The sequence below is a fragment of the Phyllostomus hastatus genome, unplaced genomic scaffold, assembly GCF_019186645.2.
Source record: "Phyllostomus hastatus isolate PE091 unplaced genomic scaffold, TTU_PhHast_1.1 phas_contig_150, whole genome shotgun sequence".
Taxonomy (NCBI): domain Eukaryota; kingdom Metazoa; phylum Chordata; class Mammalia; order Chiroptera; family Phyllostomidae; genus Phyllostomus; species Phyllostomus hastatus.
Genome location: NW_025333611.1, coordinates 12,044,836 through 12,062,857, shown reverse-complemented (window position 1 = coordinate 12,062,857; position 18,022 = coordinate 12,044,836). Strand labels below are relative to the sequence as shown.

The window sequence follows — 18,022 nt, the reverse complement described above, 5'->3', positions numbered from 1 at the left end:
AGAGGGAGAGGGGAGGGAATTTCAGGGGAAAGGGGAAGGGTTTGCAGGAACAAGTATAAAGGACACATGGACAAAAACAAGGGGGCGGGGTGGGCTGGGTTGGGAGTAAAAAGCAGAAAACTGTACTTGAACAATTAAAATTTTTTTAAAAAGTTGAAAAACTGATTAAAAATGAATGTAAAGAAAATGCAGACAGCAGAGGGAAAGGTCTTGGGCTTTGCGGTGAGGAGGGTGTGGACCTGACCCCCGGCCCTGTCCCTCCGAAGAAGCCTTGTGGCTTCGTGAAGGCCACTTGTCCGATTAGAAACCCTGACCTCTGCTAAGAACGAGGATTCTGTAATTTTGCATCACAGACGAGATAACTGAAAACACTGATCACAGTGTTATATAATAAATGCTCAAACTGTATGTAGTACTTGTAGTCATAGTCCTGAAAATATCACAGAGAACAGAAAATACTGAAAAACCTTCTCCTCACAAGTTAGTTGGAAGAGATATCAAAATGAGCAGTGTCGACTTTTTAAAAATGGACTGCTACTAAGAGCTGGATGTTGCGGCAGGCACCACAGAGTCACTGATAGACAAGGCAGAGATCTTGCTCTCGTGAAGTCTAAGGGAAGACAAACACGTACACTGTAATTATCAAAATGGGTGGTAAGTGCTGTGGTTGACATTTCTGTGAGGGCAGGAACCATATCTGTTTTTTGTAACCCTATCATTGACTGTGGTAGCTGAAACAGAGGAGGCACTCAATGAATGATAAGCAAATGAATCCAGCCTAGGATAATCAAGGAAGGACTGCTGCAGGATTTGACTTTCACTTGTTAATCTGTATTTGTTGGGAGCCAAATAATCACTGTTTTAGATCCAGGACATTCAGAAAAACAGACACAGAACTTTTCACCAAGAAATTCCCCATCTATTATCAGAGAATGGAGTTTGGACCTCTCAGGGAAATAGTAATTCAAGTGCAGTAGTACGCATGCAACAGAAGCATTTACAACCCACAAATGTTGCTCAGAGGAGAGAGTAAGGTGCCTTCATTCTAGTTCTAGCACTAGTGACCTTGACGTGTCATTGTATCCCTTCTTTATGTCCCAGTTCTCATGTCTGCAAATAAGCAGCTTAGTCCGATGAACTTGGAGACCTCTTTCACCCTGGCTTCCAAAGGATGCAGCCTACCTGCATTCTGGTTTCTCAGGAAAGATGCACAGTTACAAATAGGGGCAATGGGTGAGAGACAGACCCAACTCGCCAGCCCCAAACTGGCTGGACCTCATAGATTTGGTCCATTAAAAGTTGTTATGTTGTGCTAGAGCTAGCAAGGTGATCTGTACAAAATCAAAGCTTTTTCTTCTCATTTCCATAGTAAGTATTGAGGTCGGGGGAGAAGAATCATTATTCTCAAATTCTCAAATGCCAGAGCTTAGTTTGGTGCACAGATTCAACCTCACAATACAACACTGAACTTTACTTCCTCTGGATCTAATTTCGCTCATCACAGGTCCACCTAGATGGATTTTGTGGGAAGAAACAGATTTTTTTGTAAGGTCTTCACTCCCACATTTTACATTTCCTTGTGGAGCCTTGAAAACATCGAGATAAATGACATTCAGTGCCACTGCCCCCCTGTTTCCGCCAGAAGACTGGGATGATGGCAGGAAAGGGCACGCACATGGAGAATGATTAAATAAAGGACATCCTCTTCCACTCCAAAATCTCTGTGGGGAGAGGACCAGTTCAGACCAGCTCTCAGAAGGTCAGAAGGTGTGGCTCCACCTGTCTGCCATCATCACACATGTGAGCACGCGCACACACCGCCAGTGACCCCTGGGTAGGTCAAAGCGCCCACTTCTGTGACATAGGAGTGAACTATATGAAGCTCAGTTCAATACTTGGACTTTTAATTCAGCAAAAACACACTAGAGGCCCAATCTCTTCCTTGGAGCCTGCCATCAGGTTCCGACAAAGACAGTGAATTAAAGCCAGGTCTACATGAATGCTCGATTCTGCTTTACAAAATTAAATCCCCGCTTCTTTTCTTCTACTCCCCTTAATTTTGTATTGTATTGTATCAGAAACATTGTCACATCTAACTTAGAAGCTTCCCTCGGGGTTACATGATTTGCAAGGGTATTTGAATTACAATTCTTCTGGACTGTTGGATTAGAGGAAAAGAATTTGACATGCTTATTGCATAAGCACTGGATGTCTGGGCATATTCTTTCATTTCAATGTAAGAGACTAATTTTTCTGTTGTGCTTTCCTTTCATTTTTAAGTTATTACAACAGGATTTTGATTTTGCTGCCTTTTTCTTTCCTTCTCCAAACATTTTTCTTTGCCAAAAGTAAGATTTTGTTTAATTTAGGAAAATGATTTTAAAAAGATTTGAAATTCTCCTATTCTTTCTGTAACTATTTTTAGTGAGGATTGGTTTATAAAACAAATATAACGTCAAATAATTGCTCGTCAAACCACCAAAATCATATTCTTTGAAGAATCTTCCCAAAAGTCACACGGTGAACAAAGCTGATGATGGAACACGAGTGCACACTCATCAGACACTCATCCTGCTGAGCTTACATGAGAGACGGAAGTTTTCTCTGAGCTGATGGCACGTCACAGGCCCCATGTGAAGGGACGACGAGGAGCGACAGCCCGCACCCCTGGGAGGGTGAGATGGAATACGGCTGTGCCCACACAAGGCTGCATTTTAGCAGCATTCCGACAAAATTAATTTTCTGCATTTTTCTCAAATTTAAATCACTTACTTTTTTTCCGATGACCTTGGAGACATCACCCAAGGTATCTTCCGTAAATGAAACGAAGTTACAATTGACCACTGAGCAACCCAGGGGTTAGGGGAATCGACACTGTGCTCAGTGGAAAATCCACACATAACTTTTGACTCCCCCGAAACTTAACTACTAATTACTGTCGGCCAGAAGCCTTACTGGTAACATAAGCAGCCAATAAACACATATTTTGTATGTTTTATAGGTTAGATACTGTATTCTTACAATAAAGTAAGCTGGAGGAGAGAAAATATTATGAAAAGAATCATAAGGAGGAGAAAATACATTTACAGTATTTACTGAAAAGCATCCACATATAAGTGGACCTGCTCAGTTCAAACCCACTTTGTTCAAGGGTCAACTGTAGTTAACATCTGACTGACCCTTCAAAAGAGAGAAGCTCAGGGACGTCCGTTTCAGTGAGTGCCTGTAAGCCTCGGGGAGTCCCTCTGCACCACCGGCAGGAGTTAAATACTCAGAGCATGTGAGGCCATACGGCAGCCAAAGAACAGTCCCTCTGTGCAGTTCGCTTTCTGTCCACTGAGGCCATAAGCACATGAATGGGAAAATTAAAAGTGTGAAATAGTACTCTAAATATAAAGAGGAGCTATAAATAAATTTGCAGTTACTTATCATTAAATACTGGTCATTAAATGGCAGGTGTACCATTAATAACAATAATGAAAGTATACATGGATATATGGATGATTTCCTACTATAAAGAGTAAACGCATTTCTTCTACCAATACTTCTAATTCTAATTGGCGAGAAAAGAGAAAAAATGGACAAAGGAACTAAAATTTATTTTGAAACTATTTTCCCCTTCTTTATGTAAAACTCTTATGCAGCATGATCTTAAGTAGAGCCCTTATTCTTTATTCTTCCCCAGATATGCTACTCACTGTTTTATAGATGACGAAACTGAGGATCAGAGAGCAAAGGGAGTTGCCCAAGGCCACACAGTAAGAAAATAGCACATCTGGGCTTTAAAATCAATTTCATTTGCCTCTAAAGCTAATAAATCCTCTTCTACAGCACATTCCTTCCTATTCCAGCATAAACTAGGAACCCATCAATGAACAAGATATCTACCAACAGAAGGTGTCAAGTAGACAGTTCTGTAGGTGAGGATACTGAGAGGTACGTGTGCCGAGACACGAGACGTGGTCCTGAAATATGCAGAGTCCTGAGGTGTGGAGTCTTGAACACAGGTTAGGGGGTGTTTGCTGGTTAGTGTTCAACACTGCAGACATTGCTGAGGGTCACACTGGGGGGAGTGTTTGCTGGTGAGGCCAACCAGGTATGTGGCAAAATATCCTACAATATACAGGACAGCCCCACAAAAAAAGTAAACAATTAACTGGTTTGAAATATCAATAGAGCTGAGGTTGGGAAACCCTATTTTAAGATATTTACGTATGCTCTGAAAAGATCACTCTGACAACAAAATTTAGAAACACAATGTAGTTAGGATGGGACAGTTACTAGGTTGTCAGAAGAACCCACAGAGGAGATAAGAGCAGGGACCACAAGATAAGAGATAGATTAAGAGATACTGCCAGGTGAAATTAAAACTGTGATGATCAACTGATTTCTTGCTCTCTTTCCAAAGTCCTAATTCACATTCGAGGATTCATTCCAGGTTTTTAGCCTGAGTGAACAGACAGATGACAGTGCCATTAATTAAGAGAGAGACACAAATTGGAGAAGCAGCACTACTGTTAACTGGGCACTTATTTATTATGAGAAAGGTTAACTAACATCAGTTAACATGTTTAGTGAGTGGCATTAGTGAAAAATCAATATCTATGAGATGTCTTATAAGTACTTGGAAATATAGGTTGTGATTTTGAGAGCAATGTCACTTAATGTAGACATGGCACCCATCTGGATAAAAATAACACTAGGAGAAGAAGTAAAAGGGAAAATTTCTTATTAGATTCCAAAAAAAAATGAGAAAGAAAGCTGAAGCTAGAACTACATAAGGAATATCGACATTCAGTTTGCAGAAAGGTAGATTACTACCTGGTAGGGAAAAAAAGCCCAAAAGCACTACTTTAGTAACTACTCTCAGATTGAGAAAATCAATGAGTTATCAAAATAAACTAAAAATGAGAGATAAAAAGAGAACATGAATCAAGAGGGGGCTATCAAAAGGGTAGGGACAGTCAGCATGGCTTGACTCTTAGTGCTGCAAAGCAGGGGAGCAGCCAACTTAGCGGACTGAGATCTTCTTTAGGACTGATGCCTTCAGCTACAGATGGTAAGACGTCATGAGCGGTTCTGGCCACATTACAGGGTCTAATCGGGATGGCCACGATCAGAGACAGAAATCTCAGGCTGAGCAGGAAAAAGTTTGAAGTTGAAGGTAAGGGGGAAGGTAGAGACATGTGAATACCAAAGCGAGGGACATTTTCTTAGCAAGAAAATACCCATTTCTCTCTTACCCACTTACAATGAGCTAAGCACATATTTAGAGTGAATAAAGCTGAAAACTGCTAAGACTTGTAATTGAAAGAAAATGTAATATCAGTTTCTAAAAATCCTTCCTGCAACTTGGGCTGTGTGTCTGTGGCTTTGGACCTCCACGTAAAATCCGACTTCGGCCTATGTGGAGGCCGTAGAGAGCCTAGCTGGTCCACTGCTTCCCAGGCCAGGCCAGGAACTGGGACAACTACAAAAGCTGGCCCCATCTCAAAGAACAGTTAGTGCATCTAGGTGGGATCTGAAGAACTCTATGTCTCAAAACCTTCCCAGGTAAATTCAAAATGTACTTTGAGAAACACTGGACTCTATCCCACTCTTTTCATTTGGAAGATGAGGTGAAGCAGAGTGACTTACTCAAAGCCGGAGAGCTCCCAGAAGGAGGTGCCGGAGCTACAGTTCTGCTCTCCCGACCTGGCCTCCAAGGCTCCTCCATCAGGCAGCCTGACCTTCTCTCAGTGTCGACGCGGAGGATCTGGTCTGCTCTAGTCCACTGGTGTGTGTCGTCAGGATCTAGTACACTGCCTTTGTGGTCATTTAAGACAACCTGTAAATATTTGCTCAGAATTGTCTTAAATGTGCGACGGACCAGGATTAGGATGTAAAACTAACCATGACATACTTGGCACCTCCAGCTCATCCTGAGGGCCATTTTGGTGTGGTTTTTAAAGGTGGTGGTTGTTTCTTTTTTTTTCTTTCCTGAATAAAAGCTTTTCAGGAACCAGATATCACATGGAGGAAGGATGTGTCTAATCTTCAGGTCTTTGGTTTTGATAAAAATAAACCTCAGAGATATTTTTTTCAAGGTCAAATTGCTCAACCTTGCTGTTTCTGCCTCTAGGAGAATATGTTGTTATGACCACTCATTTCCACCTGAAAAGAAAGATCGGCTATTTTGTTATTCAAACATACCTGCCATGCATAATGACCGTCATTCTCTCCCAAGTCTCCTTCTGGCTCAACAGAGAGTCTGTGCCAGCCAGGACTGTCTTCGGTAAGTGCCAGTCAAGACATGCATGCGAGGGTTTGGAGGGCAAGTCTCCGGGGTGACACTGCAAATAGGATGAAAAAATAATCATGAATTAAAATATGAAGTTAATACAATAGAGAGGCTCAAGGACTTACCATTCTCATCAGGGTATAATTTTTAAAAATTATTTCCCTAAATAGCAAGCTGCTTCAGTGCATGCAAATGGATGGGATTAATGAACATTTGATTTGATATTTGGAGAGATAAATGGAATGAAGCAGGCATAAAATATATCATACTAAATTTAAGCACACACACGGAAACATTAATATTTAAATCATACTTTCAGAATATATCATCGTATATCTGTGTATTTTTTGAGAATCTAAGAAAATATCAGCACAACTACTTCCTTACATATATGAAAGCAGGGTTTTGTTAGGTGTGGAGAGATCATTAATGACTATGTCGTATGACAGACAGTACAGGGCTACTTCACTTATGGAATAATGCATGTGCTTCTGGAGAGTTACAAATATGTATTTTTTCTATTAAAATGGTTTAAATACCTTAGATGCTTCAAGTTAAAGCAATCTAATGGAAAATTGCTTAAAGGGTAATAACCTTTTACTAATAGGAAAAGTCACCCCTAATTTATTATTTTAGAAATTTGTACTCATATAAAGGGTGTTTCTTGCCTGTATTGTAGTATACTATCTTAACTGTACTTTTCATACTGATGTAAACAAAAGGTTCCATTACCATAAACTTATTCACACATTCCTTCACTCACTGCATTTCTATTTGAAACCTACACTCATCTACACTGAGAATGCAGCAGTGACGTTAAACCACTCCCCCTCATGAAGGTTATAATCTGGAGCTTAAACTTTGAATAACAATAAAGTCATACATACTATTTATTGAGTGCTTTCATATCAGGCTCCATTCTGTAAAGTAAACCTACACTATATTTTTTAACACTAAAAGAGCATCTGTGCTATTATTACCTTTGTGTCAGAGACAAGAAAGCTAAGGAACAAGAGATACACTAAGATGCTCGAGGTCGGAAGCTACTAGGCAAAGGACCCACACACGCTGTACCACTGCCCGTTCCGTCCAGCTGCACTGACGAGGCATGGACTGGGGCTGCTGTGGGCAACATCATTCATTTGTAAATAACTGCCATATAGTCATCAGTGAAAGGTGCAATTACCAAGGTTCATTCCAAAAGTATCAGCTAGGTAAAATGACCGTTTACTACAGAATAAAAGCCTTAAGAAGCTTAAAATTCAAATTATTACTCACATGCAAAGACACCTATGGTATCATTCTTCAATATTATGCAAGGTATGAAAAATTAGTTATCTCAGAAGAAAGCAAGACCAAGTACCCAGAAAAGGTTATTTCCTTCTGCATGTAGCAAGGTGCTTCCATCCAGGCTGGAAGCCACCAAATCCTTGCTCTGGCAATAACCTAAGAACACAGCTAAATCAAGGTCCAGAGCAGGTCCGGCTGCAGAGCGAAAGAGTAGGTCACTTCGAATTACTGTTCTCCTGATCCCCATTTGTCAATACTAACTAGAGTTGACACCACGTTTTAGAACCGAGGATTGCATTCTTGTCAAGATGCTTCCTTCTGTGTGTATATGTACTTTGAGCTGTTTTTCACCAGAAATTCTTTTCAAGTTATACAGAATCCAGACCTCTGTCTTTTATGTGGAATGAATTCAGCACTAGAGTGAAAAAGGTTTTCCTAAATGCACTCTTTCCCCATTCTCACCCTAACACATCTATCTGATCCTTCCACTTTGGAAACTTTCTAAAGCATTTTGAACTATTTTATAAATCAAAAATCTTGTTTTTTTTAAACATTTTCAACAATCAGGCAGCTCGTGCCCTTTAGGTAAACACGGCTATTTATCTGTAAACTCAGCTGTGGCAAGTAGTTCTGTCGGTCACGTTACATAGTTCTAATGTTTTGAGCTCAATAAAATAAAAAGTACAACTTTTTAAGACCTTTAGCCTCTTAACATTTATTTAGTACACATGTTTCCATTCTTCTGCGTCTGAACTCAGCATATTCCTTTCAGCTGTGTGAGATGCCTGAGAGGGTCAAGGGTATTTAAAGAAATATAAAAATAAAAAAACAGTTGTTCTTTTATGACCGTTTACTAAAAGGCATCCAGGCTGCAACACAGCTGAAGCCCGTTTTACGTCTTAAAATGTCACGTTCTTGACCTTCTAGGCTCGAGTTTGGAGGCAATGCGGTCACGGTATGTTGCTGCCAGACACATCCAAGTTTTAGGTTCAATCTTCATTTTTCTAAGCTTCGCTTGCCTATAAAATGTGAGTGTGATTAAAATAAAGTCACGCTGTTTAAAGGATTAAAATAAAATATGTAAATTGTCAGGCTCAATACTTGGAACTTAAATAGATGCTCAATACAATTTTCCTTTCCCTTTCCCTATAGCAGGGATTAGGAGACCACATCGCACATACATGTACACACAACGCCCCTCTCTTTATGCTATTCTCAACTGCTTTAGTTCATGCATACATTTGATTTAACAGCATATATTCCCCAATTATTTTTGACAGCTGCTTACATAAACCAAAATTTGGGGGGAAAAACCTGGAATTTACTGTAGCAGGAATTTATGCAAAAGGACTAAAGTTGTCATTAGTAATACTCATTATTTTGCCCTTAGTAAATGTCAGGATAAGTGCTAAACACTTAACTATTGCATTGTATTTAATACAGCACCCCACTGAATTACTTATTGAAATTAATTTATAAGGAAATAATTATTTAAAAAATGAAACAGAGGCTCAAAATTGTGAGCCAATTTTTCCAAAGGTCACTAAGCAAGTATAGAACTGTGATTTGTAACTGGGTTGCTGTTTCCCAAATACTGCCATTTAATTGTCTTGCACTTTGCTCAGGTTAATATTTTTAGGTACATTTGGGGGCTATTTTCCAGGCAATATTCTTTAAACTATTTGTTGGTTATGCAATATTAGATAATGCCCTGGAACTTCTGTAACACTCTGAAGCTCAAAGTAAATCTGTTCTCGACATATTTTGACCATATATCAAAATTATGATTTAATAAAAGTCTCAGTGTTCCTTCTTAATCCTATCACTTTCTAATATAGTCACAAAGATCATCTACCTCGAAATTCATTAAGATCTTTGGAATATTGGATGGTTTAAAGCAGTTTGTAAAAATTAGCCACCTATTAGCTGTGTAATCCTACTCATTCTCTAAAAATTAATCAAATCATTGACATTAATTGTAGGCCCAATGGATGACTATGGCTATAATTAATTTACATCCTTAAAATGCTATTACATACTATTATTTTATCCTCAAATAATCTTGTGACTGCAGAAATTTTACTCTCTGAGAACTGCTGGTCAAGAGAATGAAGTCTAAATCATGCTTTTCCAGATACAGAGGCTGAGGTCCCCGGAAGGTCATTCACTTACTCAGGGCATAAATGTGGTAGTAAGTGGTGAGGTTCAGAGCAGTCATCGCAAGAGGTCAAGACTTTTTCTACATCATGCAGCCTGAGCCATCCACACCGGATTACTGTGAATTTTTAAATACATTTTGAATGGTTTAAAAGGAACCTTACAATAGTCAAACTATACACTGCATTACATTCAGTAGGCGGATACTATTAATTTGTTAAGTGAATACTAATGAATATCATCATTTACATACCAACTCATATTATATAAATAAACTAAAAATAACTGACCCAAAAACTGCTTTGAATATAGGCAATTTTAATCACTAGGGATGGGTTCACAGAATGGGAAGATGAGGAAGCATTAAGAGAAAAAGAAAGATTGTGGACATTTCAATTACAAATGTGTTCAAATTTTTTGTCACTTCTGAGATGTGTAAACTCTCAAGCAAGTTACATGCAAAATATTTCAGAAATTTCTTCAAAAGAGTAGCTACCTCAGAATCAGGAAAAAAATCATATAAAGGCAGAAGAGTTAATAATGTAACAAAGTGGCATGCTAAGATAATCCAGTCATGTACTGATTATCAACCATCAGGGAACTACTTCTTGGCTTACGCATACACATTTGGGGGACACAGGAAGAACACCAGACAGAAGTGAGGACCTAGAGACTTCTTGTGGACCAGAGACAGTGAAGATCTATGCTTTCCATTTCAAAGAGCTGCAGACAGTGAGGGAATATTATTTCCTTTTCTAACCAGGACACAATGTTCAAGATCCTCTTTTAAAGAAGTTCACTATTTTATTAACAGCCGCAAAGTAGTTTGTCCCTATAAGAGATCCCCTGCAACGGTGCCATCCCATCAACTGCAAACTGCCCTGGGATTAAATGAACACTCGTCCAATCCGCACCGAACTGGGATGAACGAGAAAACATGGGCTCCCTCCAGGGCACTGCAGGCTTCCCTTTGTGCAAGTGGGCTGACCTCCGGTGATGAAGTTTTGTAGTAAGAATCTACAAATCCACTTAATTTCTTTCTTCACAGGAGTAACAACTGTGCTCACCATGACAACGTTGAGTATCAGTGCCAGAAATTCCCTCCCTAAGGTGGCGTATGCGACTGCTATGGATTGGTTTATCGCGGTGTGCTATGCCTTCGTGTTCTCGGCTCTGATTGAGTTTGCCACGGTCAACTACTTCACCAAGAGGGGTTACGCCTGGGATGGCAAAAGTGTGGTTCCGGAAAAGGTAAGTGCTTTAATATCCCCTGTGATATAATATAGCACTAATGTCTTTTTTAATGTATTAGATGAGATGTTTGAACTAGAGGAAGTGGGTGAAGGATGCAGAGAGAGGGTAATGAGGATTCTTTTTTGTTATGTTATAATGATTAAGTGCTGCGATACTTTTGTTATTGTTAACGAGAGGCTGGTGAGTGGAGAGATGTGCAGAGTAGGTGAAGAATAGAAAGGAGACACACAAAAGTTAGTATTTGTACTCAAATACGCTTTTCTATGATCTCTATTGATCTGAGAAGACTTTTAATAAGCCTGACATTAGGAGCAAATAAACTTACAGACACCATTATAATTTTTATAACTTGAAAATCATAGGCTTTGGGTTAGTTTTCAAACCTAATCTCTTCAGTCATAAATACCATTACTATAATGCCTCAGTTGAATTGTGCTTGCAAAATGCATGGCCTCCAAGTGTCAGTGAAGCAAAGGGCAGGAAATATTGCCCCTTTCCAAAACAGAGGTTTGCTTCGAGGAGCATAACACAGAGAAATCATAGAAAAGGTCTTCGGTGTAGAAAATTATCGCGTCAAAGATATCACTGTTCTCCTCAATCAGAACCTATTTTAGAGTGGATTTTAAAGCATGGTTGGAGAGGATACTCTGAGGATTGATGGAAAAGTATGTATGTCAAAATGCAAGTGAGCCTCAGGGTGGAAGGGAGAAGGGCAAAGTCGGAGACACGGGGACTGTGAGATGTCCAGAAGTAACCCAGAAAGAAGGAAGGACCACTCCGCGGCAGCTTTCCCAGCGCTCCGCTCCACAGAAGGCTCATCTCTTGTGCGGGTCCCTGAAAATGAATGAGGTCAGGGCTCAAATGCACTTGAAGAGAAAATATGTGGCGAAGGTGAAGCTCTCCGGGATTCACCCCTCAGACACAGATGGATCAGAGAGTGTAATGCAGGTCTCATTTTCACGTTCCGAGAAGAAGAATAGTACATTTTTTCTGACACCAGGTTAGTGTTTTCAGGACAGTTACATTTTCAATCTCTAACAAGGCACCACTTGAAAACAAAAAGAAATTTCCCATGGGGTCAGTCATCACAACACCAAGTGGGCATATAGTAGTCTGTTTACAGTCCACCCTTACTTAGTTAATTACTGAAAGAAGTACCAACTTCTTAAAGAACCTGGGGGAGCTCAACATTTTCAAAAGTGAAAAAAAGAACAATCATTTCCTGATAAGCCAAACAGGTATTTCCAAATGTTGTATACCACATGATACTGCAAAAAGCACTTAACTCAAGAATTTTTAGTATTGGAGTATTGTGAAAAACTGGCACAGGGAGAGATGACATCTCCATGAACTTTCTCTTTTGAAGATGATTCATTTCGGTTTATCTAATGGAGTGTCTGTTCCTCTCCAGTTTCGGTTAGGCTGGAACCCTTTGCCTCTCTTCAGCACCAGAACACATTGTCCATTTTATCAAAAGATGTAACACACATTTTAATGTATTCTTTAATATTAAACTGTCACTTTTTAAGAAATGAACTCAATATAAGGTAAGTTTGGCTGTTTAACTGTGTTGAAATAAATCATATCAGTTTTGTTCATTTGGACTACAGAGAGAATCACTTTCACTTAATTATGGAAATTTCTGTCACTCCTCATAAAACTTGGCCAATTCTGCTTTCACTGCAAAATGCATGCATACTTGGTGTAAGTAGCCTTATTTTAATCAAGTAATACTAGAAAAAAGAAGGATTTTTTTTAAAGATTTTATTTTTTAGAGAGGGAAAGGAGGGAGAGAGAGAGAGAGACAGAGAAACTTAAATGTGTGGTTGCTGGGGGTTATGGCCTGCAACCCAGGCATGTACCCTGGCTGGGAATCGAACCTGGGACACTTTGGTTCCCAGCCCGAGCTCAATCCACTGAGCTACTCCAGCCAGGAGAAGGATATTTTTTTTAAGTCCCCAAGTATGTGTAAGGGTGTGGAGAGGAGAAAAAGCTGCAGACAGAGTGCAGAGCTGGATAATAAATAAGTTAACCAGTTATAATTCATGGCTATTCTGCCTTGTGAAAAGAACCAGGTCTTCTGGAAGTAATAATTTATTCTGATCTGATAATTTAAAAATACAAATTATCCAGAGAGCATTGCATCTGGTGATTCATGTTTAGCTGCTCATCAATATTATCTGGGTAAGATTTTTGCAATGTCAATAACCAGGTTCAAATCCTATGGAATCCTAATCAAAATGTGACACTGTGTCCAAGACACTGTCCTTGAAAATTTTTTAACTGATAACATACTGTACACAAAAGAATGAGACCATTCTTATAGACTATCGCTTTTCAGCAGAAATATAAATGAACTGCAAATATCAGCCAGATATGCAATTTGAAATTCTCTACTAGCTTCATTTTTAAAGTATACAGCAGTGAAATTGTTTCATAATGTACTTTAGCCACTATATCAAAAATGTTATCTTTACAACATGCCAACCATACAAAATATTAAGGAGATATATTGCATGCTTTTTTTCACCCACACTAAGTCTTCAAAGCCCTCTGTGTCTTTTACACGTACAGCGCATCACTAGCCAGCCTGGCAATATTCCACTGCTCGGTGGCCCCAGGCAGCTGTCAGCCACAGTGTCGGGCCCCACAACTACAAACAAAGATCTACTCATTCTTAAAAAATATATCTATGACAGAAACCCTCAGAAATACTGCAGTTGTCAATCAATGCACAGATGACACTGATGCACAGCTAACACTGACTGAGAATGGAATTCGAGATACTTTTGCATAATTCTGCTTCATTGTTTGCCCACCTGAAATGTAGGGAGAAGGAGCAAATAGTAATTGGCTCAGCAATTCATCCCTGAAATGCAAACCACGCCCCAACTTAGTGACCTGGAATACCAGCCGAACGGCTGGGGACAGCCTGGTGGTACTTCCATTAGTCCAACCTGGGCTTGCTCCTGTGGCTGCCGTTACCTGTGGACCCCATCAGTCAGGGCGAGCAGACCCCCGGTGGCCCCTCTCTCGTGCCTGGGGCCCGGTGCTGGCTGGGCATCTCCCATGGTCTCTGCCACTCGGCAGCCCAGTCCAGGCATCTTCACACGGCAGTGGCGTGTTTCCAGATGGTAAAGGCCGAGTCTGCAAAGCCTCTGCAGGAAGGCTCCTCCACTGGGACAGCATCGCTCTGTTCAAAGTCACAAGTACTTGCTAGATTCAGCGTGTGGGGAAATAGACCCCACCTCTTGTTAGGAAAAAACTGGGATAACATTGTGCCTGCATTTTTTCCAGCTTTATCAAGATATAATCGTCACATATCACTGCGTGAGTGTAAGTGTACTTCAGTGTACAATGCGGTTGATTTGATACATTTATATATTGTGAATTGATTACCACCATAGCATTAGCTACTATCTCCTTCCAGTCACATAGTTATTTACCACTTCTTTTTGTGGTGAAAATGTTTCACTTCTGTTCTCTAGCAACATTCAAGTATATGATACAGTATTGTTAGCTATAATCTCCATGCTGCACATGGATCTCCCAAACTGTTAATCTTGTAACTGGATATTGTTGTCTGTGTTTTTACTTTACCCCAATAATACAGTCCTAAACTACATTTCTTAAATTTTAAATAAAGCACAGACTTAGTTTCCAAAGTAAAGGCCACTTTTACTCAGCAAATCATAGACTTGCTTCTCTCCCAGTTTACTAAACAAAATGCTTTTACTCTTTCTTTCCACAGCCAAAGAAAGTGAAAGACCCTCTCATTAAGAAAAACAACACGTATGCTCCGACAGCAACCAGCTACACCCCTAATTTGGCCAGGGGTGACCCTGGCTTAGCCACCATTGCGAAGAGTGCAACCATAGAACCGAAAGAAGTGAAGCCAGAAACGAAGCCACCAGAACCCAAGAAAACCTTTAACAGTGTCAGCAAAATTGACCGGCTGTCAAGAATAGCCTTCCCGCTGCTATTTGGAATCTTTAACTTGGTCTACTGGGCTACATATCTAAACCGAGAGCCTCAGCTAAAAGCCCCCACCCCGCATCAATAGGTCCTTTTATTCACATTCTTGTTGTTCAGTCCTCTGCACTGGAAATTGCTTTCTGTCCTCAACGCGGTAATTCCCATCTGCTTTATTGCCTCTGTCTTAAGAATCTGAAGGTTTTCTTATTTCCACAATTCACACAAGAACAACAAGGCCTCTGTCAGGCAGTCCAGAGCAGAGTGGAGCGGAGCGGAGCGTGCAGTGGAGAGACAGGATTCTGAGAGCGAGGAGAGTGAGGGAGCCCGAGTGACCACAGAGGAGACAGAATGAGAGAGAGGGAGGGGGAACAAGGGGGCGCAGTTCCAAAGACAGGAAGAAAGGGAGAAGCAAAGTCAAACTTAACTATAACTCTAGATTACGTGTAGATATATATTTCCAAATATTCTAAAAAGAAAAGAAGATACTGTATATGTCAAAAATATTTTTATGTGAAGTGTTTAAAAGAGTAAATTATAAATGTTTAATGAAGAAAATTTTCAAAGAATCTATGTCTTTATTGCACAAACTATGGTGTGCTTACAGTTTTGTTTTGTTTTTTTTTAAACTGATGTATAACGTGAACATTTTTTGTTTCCAAAGCTAAAGACCCCATCATTTCTCCTGTTACAAATGCCCAAAATGTTATTTTGTTGCTAAATGCTGTTTTAAAACTCGTGGAAACTGCATAAGCAAAGGAGCATTTCCTCGCTGTAGAGCACATTTAATTCAACGGAGAGAAATGCTCTAAATACGCTGCTTCATTATCACCTCAGCTTTTGCCACTAGACTTGATGAGGAATCATTTTAACAAAGATATACACACAATAAAAACCAAAAAAATCAATAAATAAAATACTTTTAAAAGATTCTCTTCCTTATCATGCCTATTTCCAGGTAGCACATGGGCCCATTAATCACTTCATTCCCATTATAAAGATGTTTTAGAGGGGCAAAAATATTTTGCAAGCTCTAGAGTTGTTGAATGTATTCTTTTATATAACAGTACATTAAAAGCTTTAGATTGAAATTTATGACTAGTGAACAAAAATAGAATATTTAAATTATATATGTAAATACACAGCATGAGATTGTACATTTTTTACTTTTTTTAAAGTTGTGTTCTTAAAATACTGTATAAGACTCACCGCTGTTAGCTGTTAGAATGTTAAGTGCTACGGAAATACTTTTAGAGCCTGCATTTAAGATTAGAACAGCTTGTAGGAATCAGATGGGACTTCAGATACATGGGAATAAAGCTCGCATATGCAGAGAAAGCTTGTAACTTCCCACTGCTGTCTGGTGCATAGCAGGAAATCAGTTGCTATCTGCTCACGTCCCGCCACACTTCCCTAAATTCGGCTCCTGTCAAATGGAAAGAAAACGGGAAAGCTTTAATGAGAGCTAGAAAATCAACTGTATATTACTGCTATCTTTGCTGATATCAACTATTCCAATAAGTGTTGTACCATTATGTAGCACCAAATATAAAAAAAATACATGAAAGAATGTATAGAAAATAGCTTTTATGGAGTAATATTATTACATTTCATTTATACTGTAGCAATATATTTGTAGGTATACTATGTAAGGGCTTTGACTACAAGAGGTCCATTAATACTCCCCATGGAAATTCTAGTCTGTCTCATTCCTTCCCAGACATTTTAGAGATAAATATTTATGCAGAAGGTATTTTTGAAGTCTCCTTTTGTCTGATAGAGTTTCAGAGATATTTAAGGTTAGCATCCAGAACCCACAGGTCATGGTCTAGAACACACATTTAGAATACCAAATCACAAACCTGTCAGCACGATCGCCACGCGAGGAAGTTGGGATTCATGCACAAGTTTTGGGGCAATGTTTATTTCCAAAAGCTGCTATCCAATGATGCAGGAAAATACACTGTGTTTTCCTCAACAAACTCTGGTTTTCTTTCTAAATGTGCTTTATTGTTTGATTTGGTCCTGCCTAAATTTCACGAGCTAGGCCGAGAAAGGCTGAACGGAGGATGTTCGTCCTCTGGTATTTTATGTAGATATCATGTATAGAAAATAAAGTAAACTATGGCTTTACCTTCTGTGTTGCTGTTTATCTTGTTATTTTTCAACGTTAATCTAATGTATTTATTAAGAGCATTTTATCTTCCAGACTCATCAGAGCTCACATTCGGTCTGTATTTTGCTCATTAGATGTGAATATTTCTTATTAGTCTGCTTTCTGCTACGCAGTGACTGCATTTCTCTCATTTCTGAGTATGTTGGTACATGTGGATAGTATTCTATTGTATTAATTGATTGCATAATTTATCAAAGACAAGTTATTCTATGTAGCTTTTCTACAGTGCTTTGCTAAACCATGTAATACTAGTTAAGTCTTCCTTGAAAATAAAGTTACACTCTTATAGAGGACAGTTCCTGTTTATGCCCAGGAATATTTTTTAAAAGATGACACTGAATGTTTATTGCACACTAGTGCAGTGAAGTGGCAATAAAACCTAATATGAATCGGGGTTGTTTATGGCAGATGCATGTATTGCTTTACAGAGTTTAGCAAAAGCTCTTAATTTTATGTCACACTGTATTCTATTATAATAATAAAGCTAACATTATTCAATAACAAGACAGAATGTTTGACTCTTTTTTCATATTATCAATAGGATCTGACCTCTCCCTGTTCTAAAACATTTTCAGGTAAGAGCACCTAGAAGTGTCAGGCGCTGGCAGGAACTTCAGCTACACAGATTTCTGAAGATGTATCAGTATCAGCAAAATGATCCTAGACGATCATTTTAAATAAATCACTTTAAAAGAGAAGGAGCATTAAACACCTGGTATCTAATGTTACTGGTAGCACTTCAACTCAAAATTTATCAAATGTAAAGCGAACAGAATCAAAATGTTTAAATGAAAGTACAGTGTGTGCCTATCTATTGTGAATGCAGCAAACCTGTTTTCTGATCTCCCCTGGGGAGACTGGGTTGGTTGTTTTGGAGGAGGAATCTGAGCGTT

General features: G+C 39.2%; 1 protein-coding gene across 2 annotated transcripts in view; it reads left to right on the top strand.

Moving 5' to 3' along the window:
- The window catches only part of GABRA1 (gamma-aminobutyric acid type A receptor subunit alpha1), a 52,154-nt gene extending 34,542 nt beyond the window's left edge, over window positions 1–17,612 (top strand). For both annotated transcript variants that reach the window (XM_045829258.1, XM_045829250.1), the window contains exons 8-10: window positions 6,122–6,274; window positions 10,776–10,978; window positions 14,733–17,612. In XM_045829258.1, coding sequence (XP_045685214.1) covers window positions 6,122–6,274; window positions 10,776–10,978; window positions 14,733–15,044 — 668 coding nt within the window. In that variant the 3' untranslated portion in view covers window positions 15,045–17,612. The remainder of the gene's footprint in view (window positions 1–6,121; window positions 6,275–10,775; window positions 10,979–14,732) is intronic.
- Window positions 17,613–18,022: the final 410 nt, after the last annotated feature.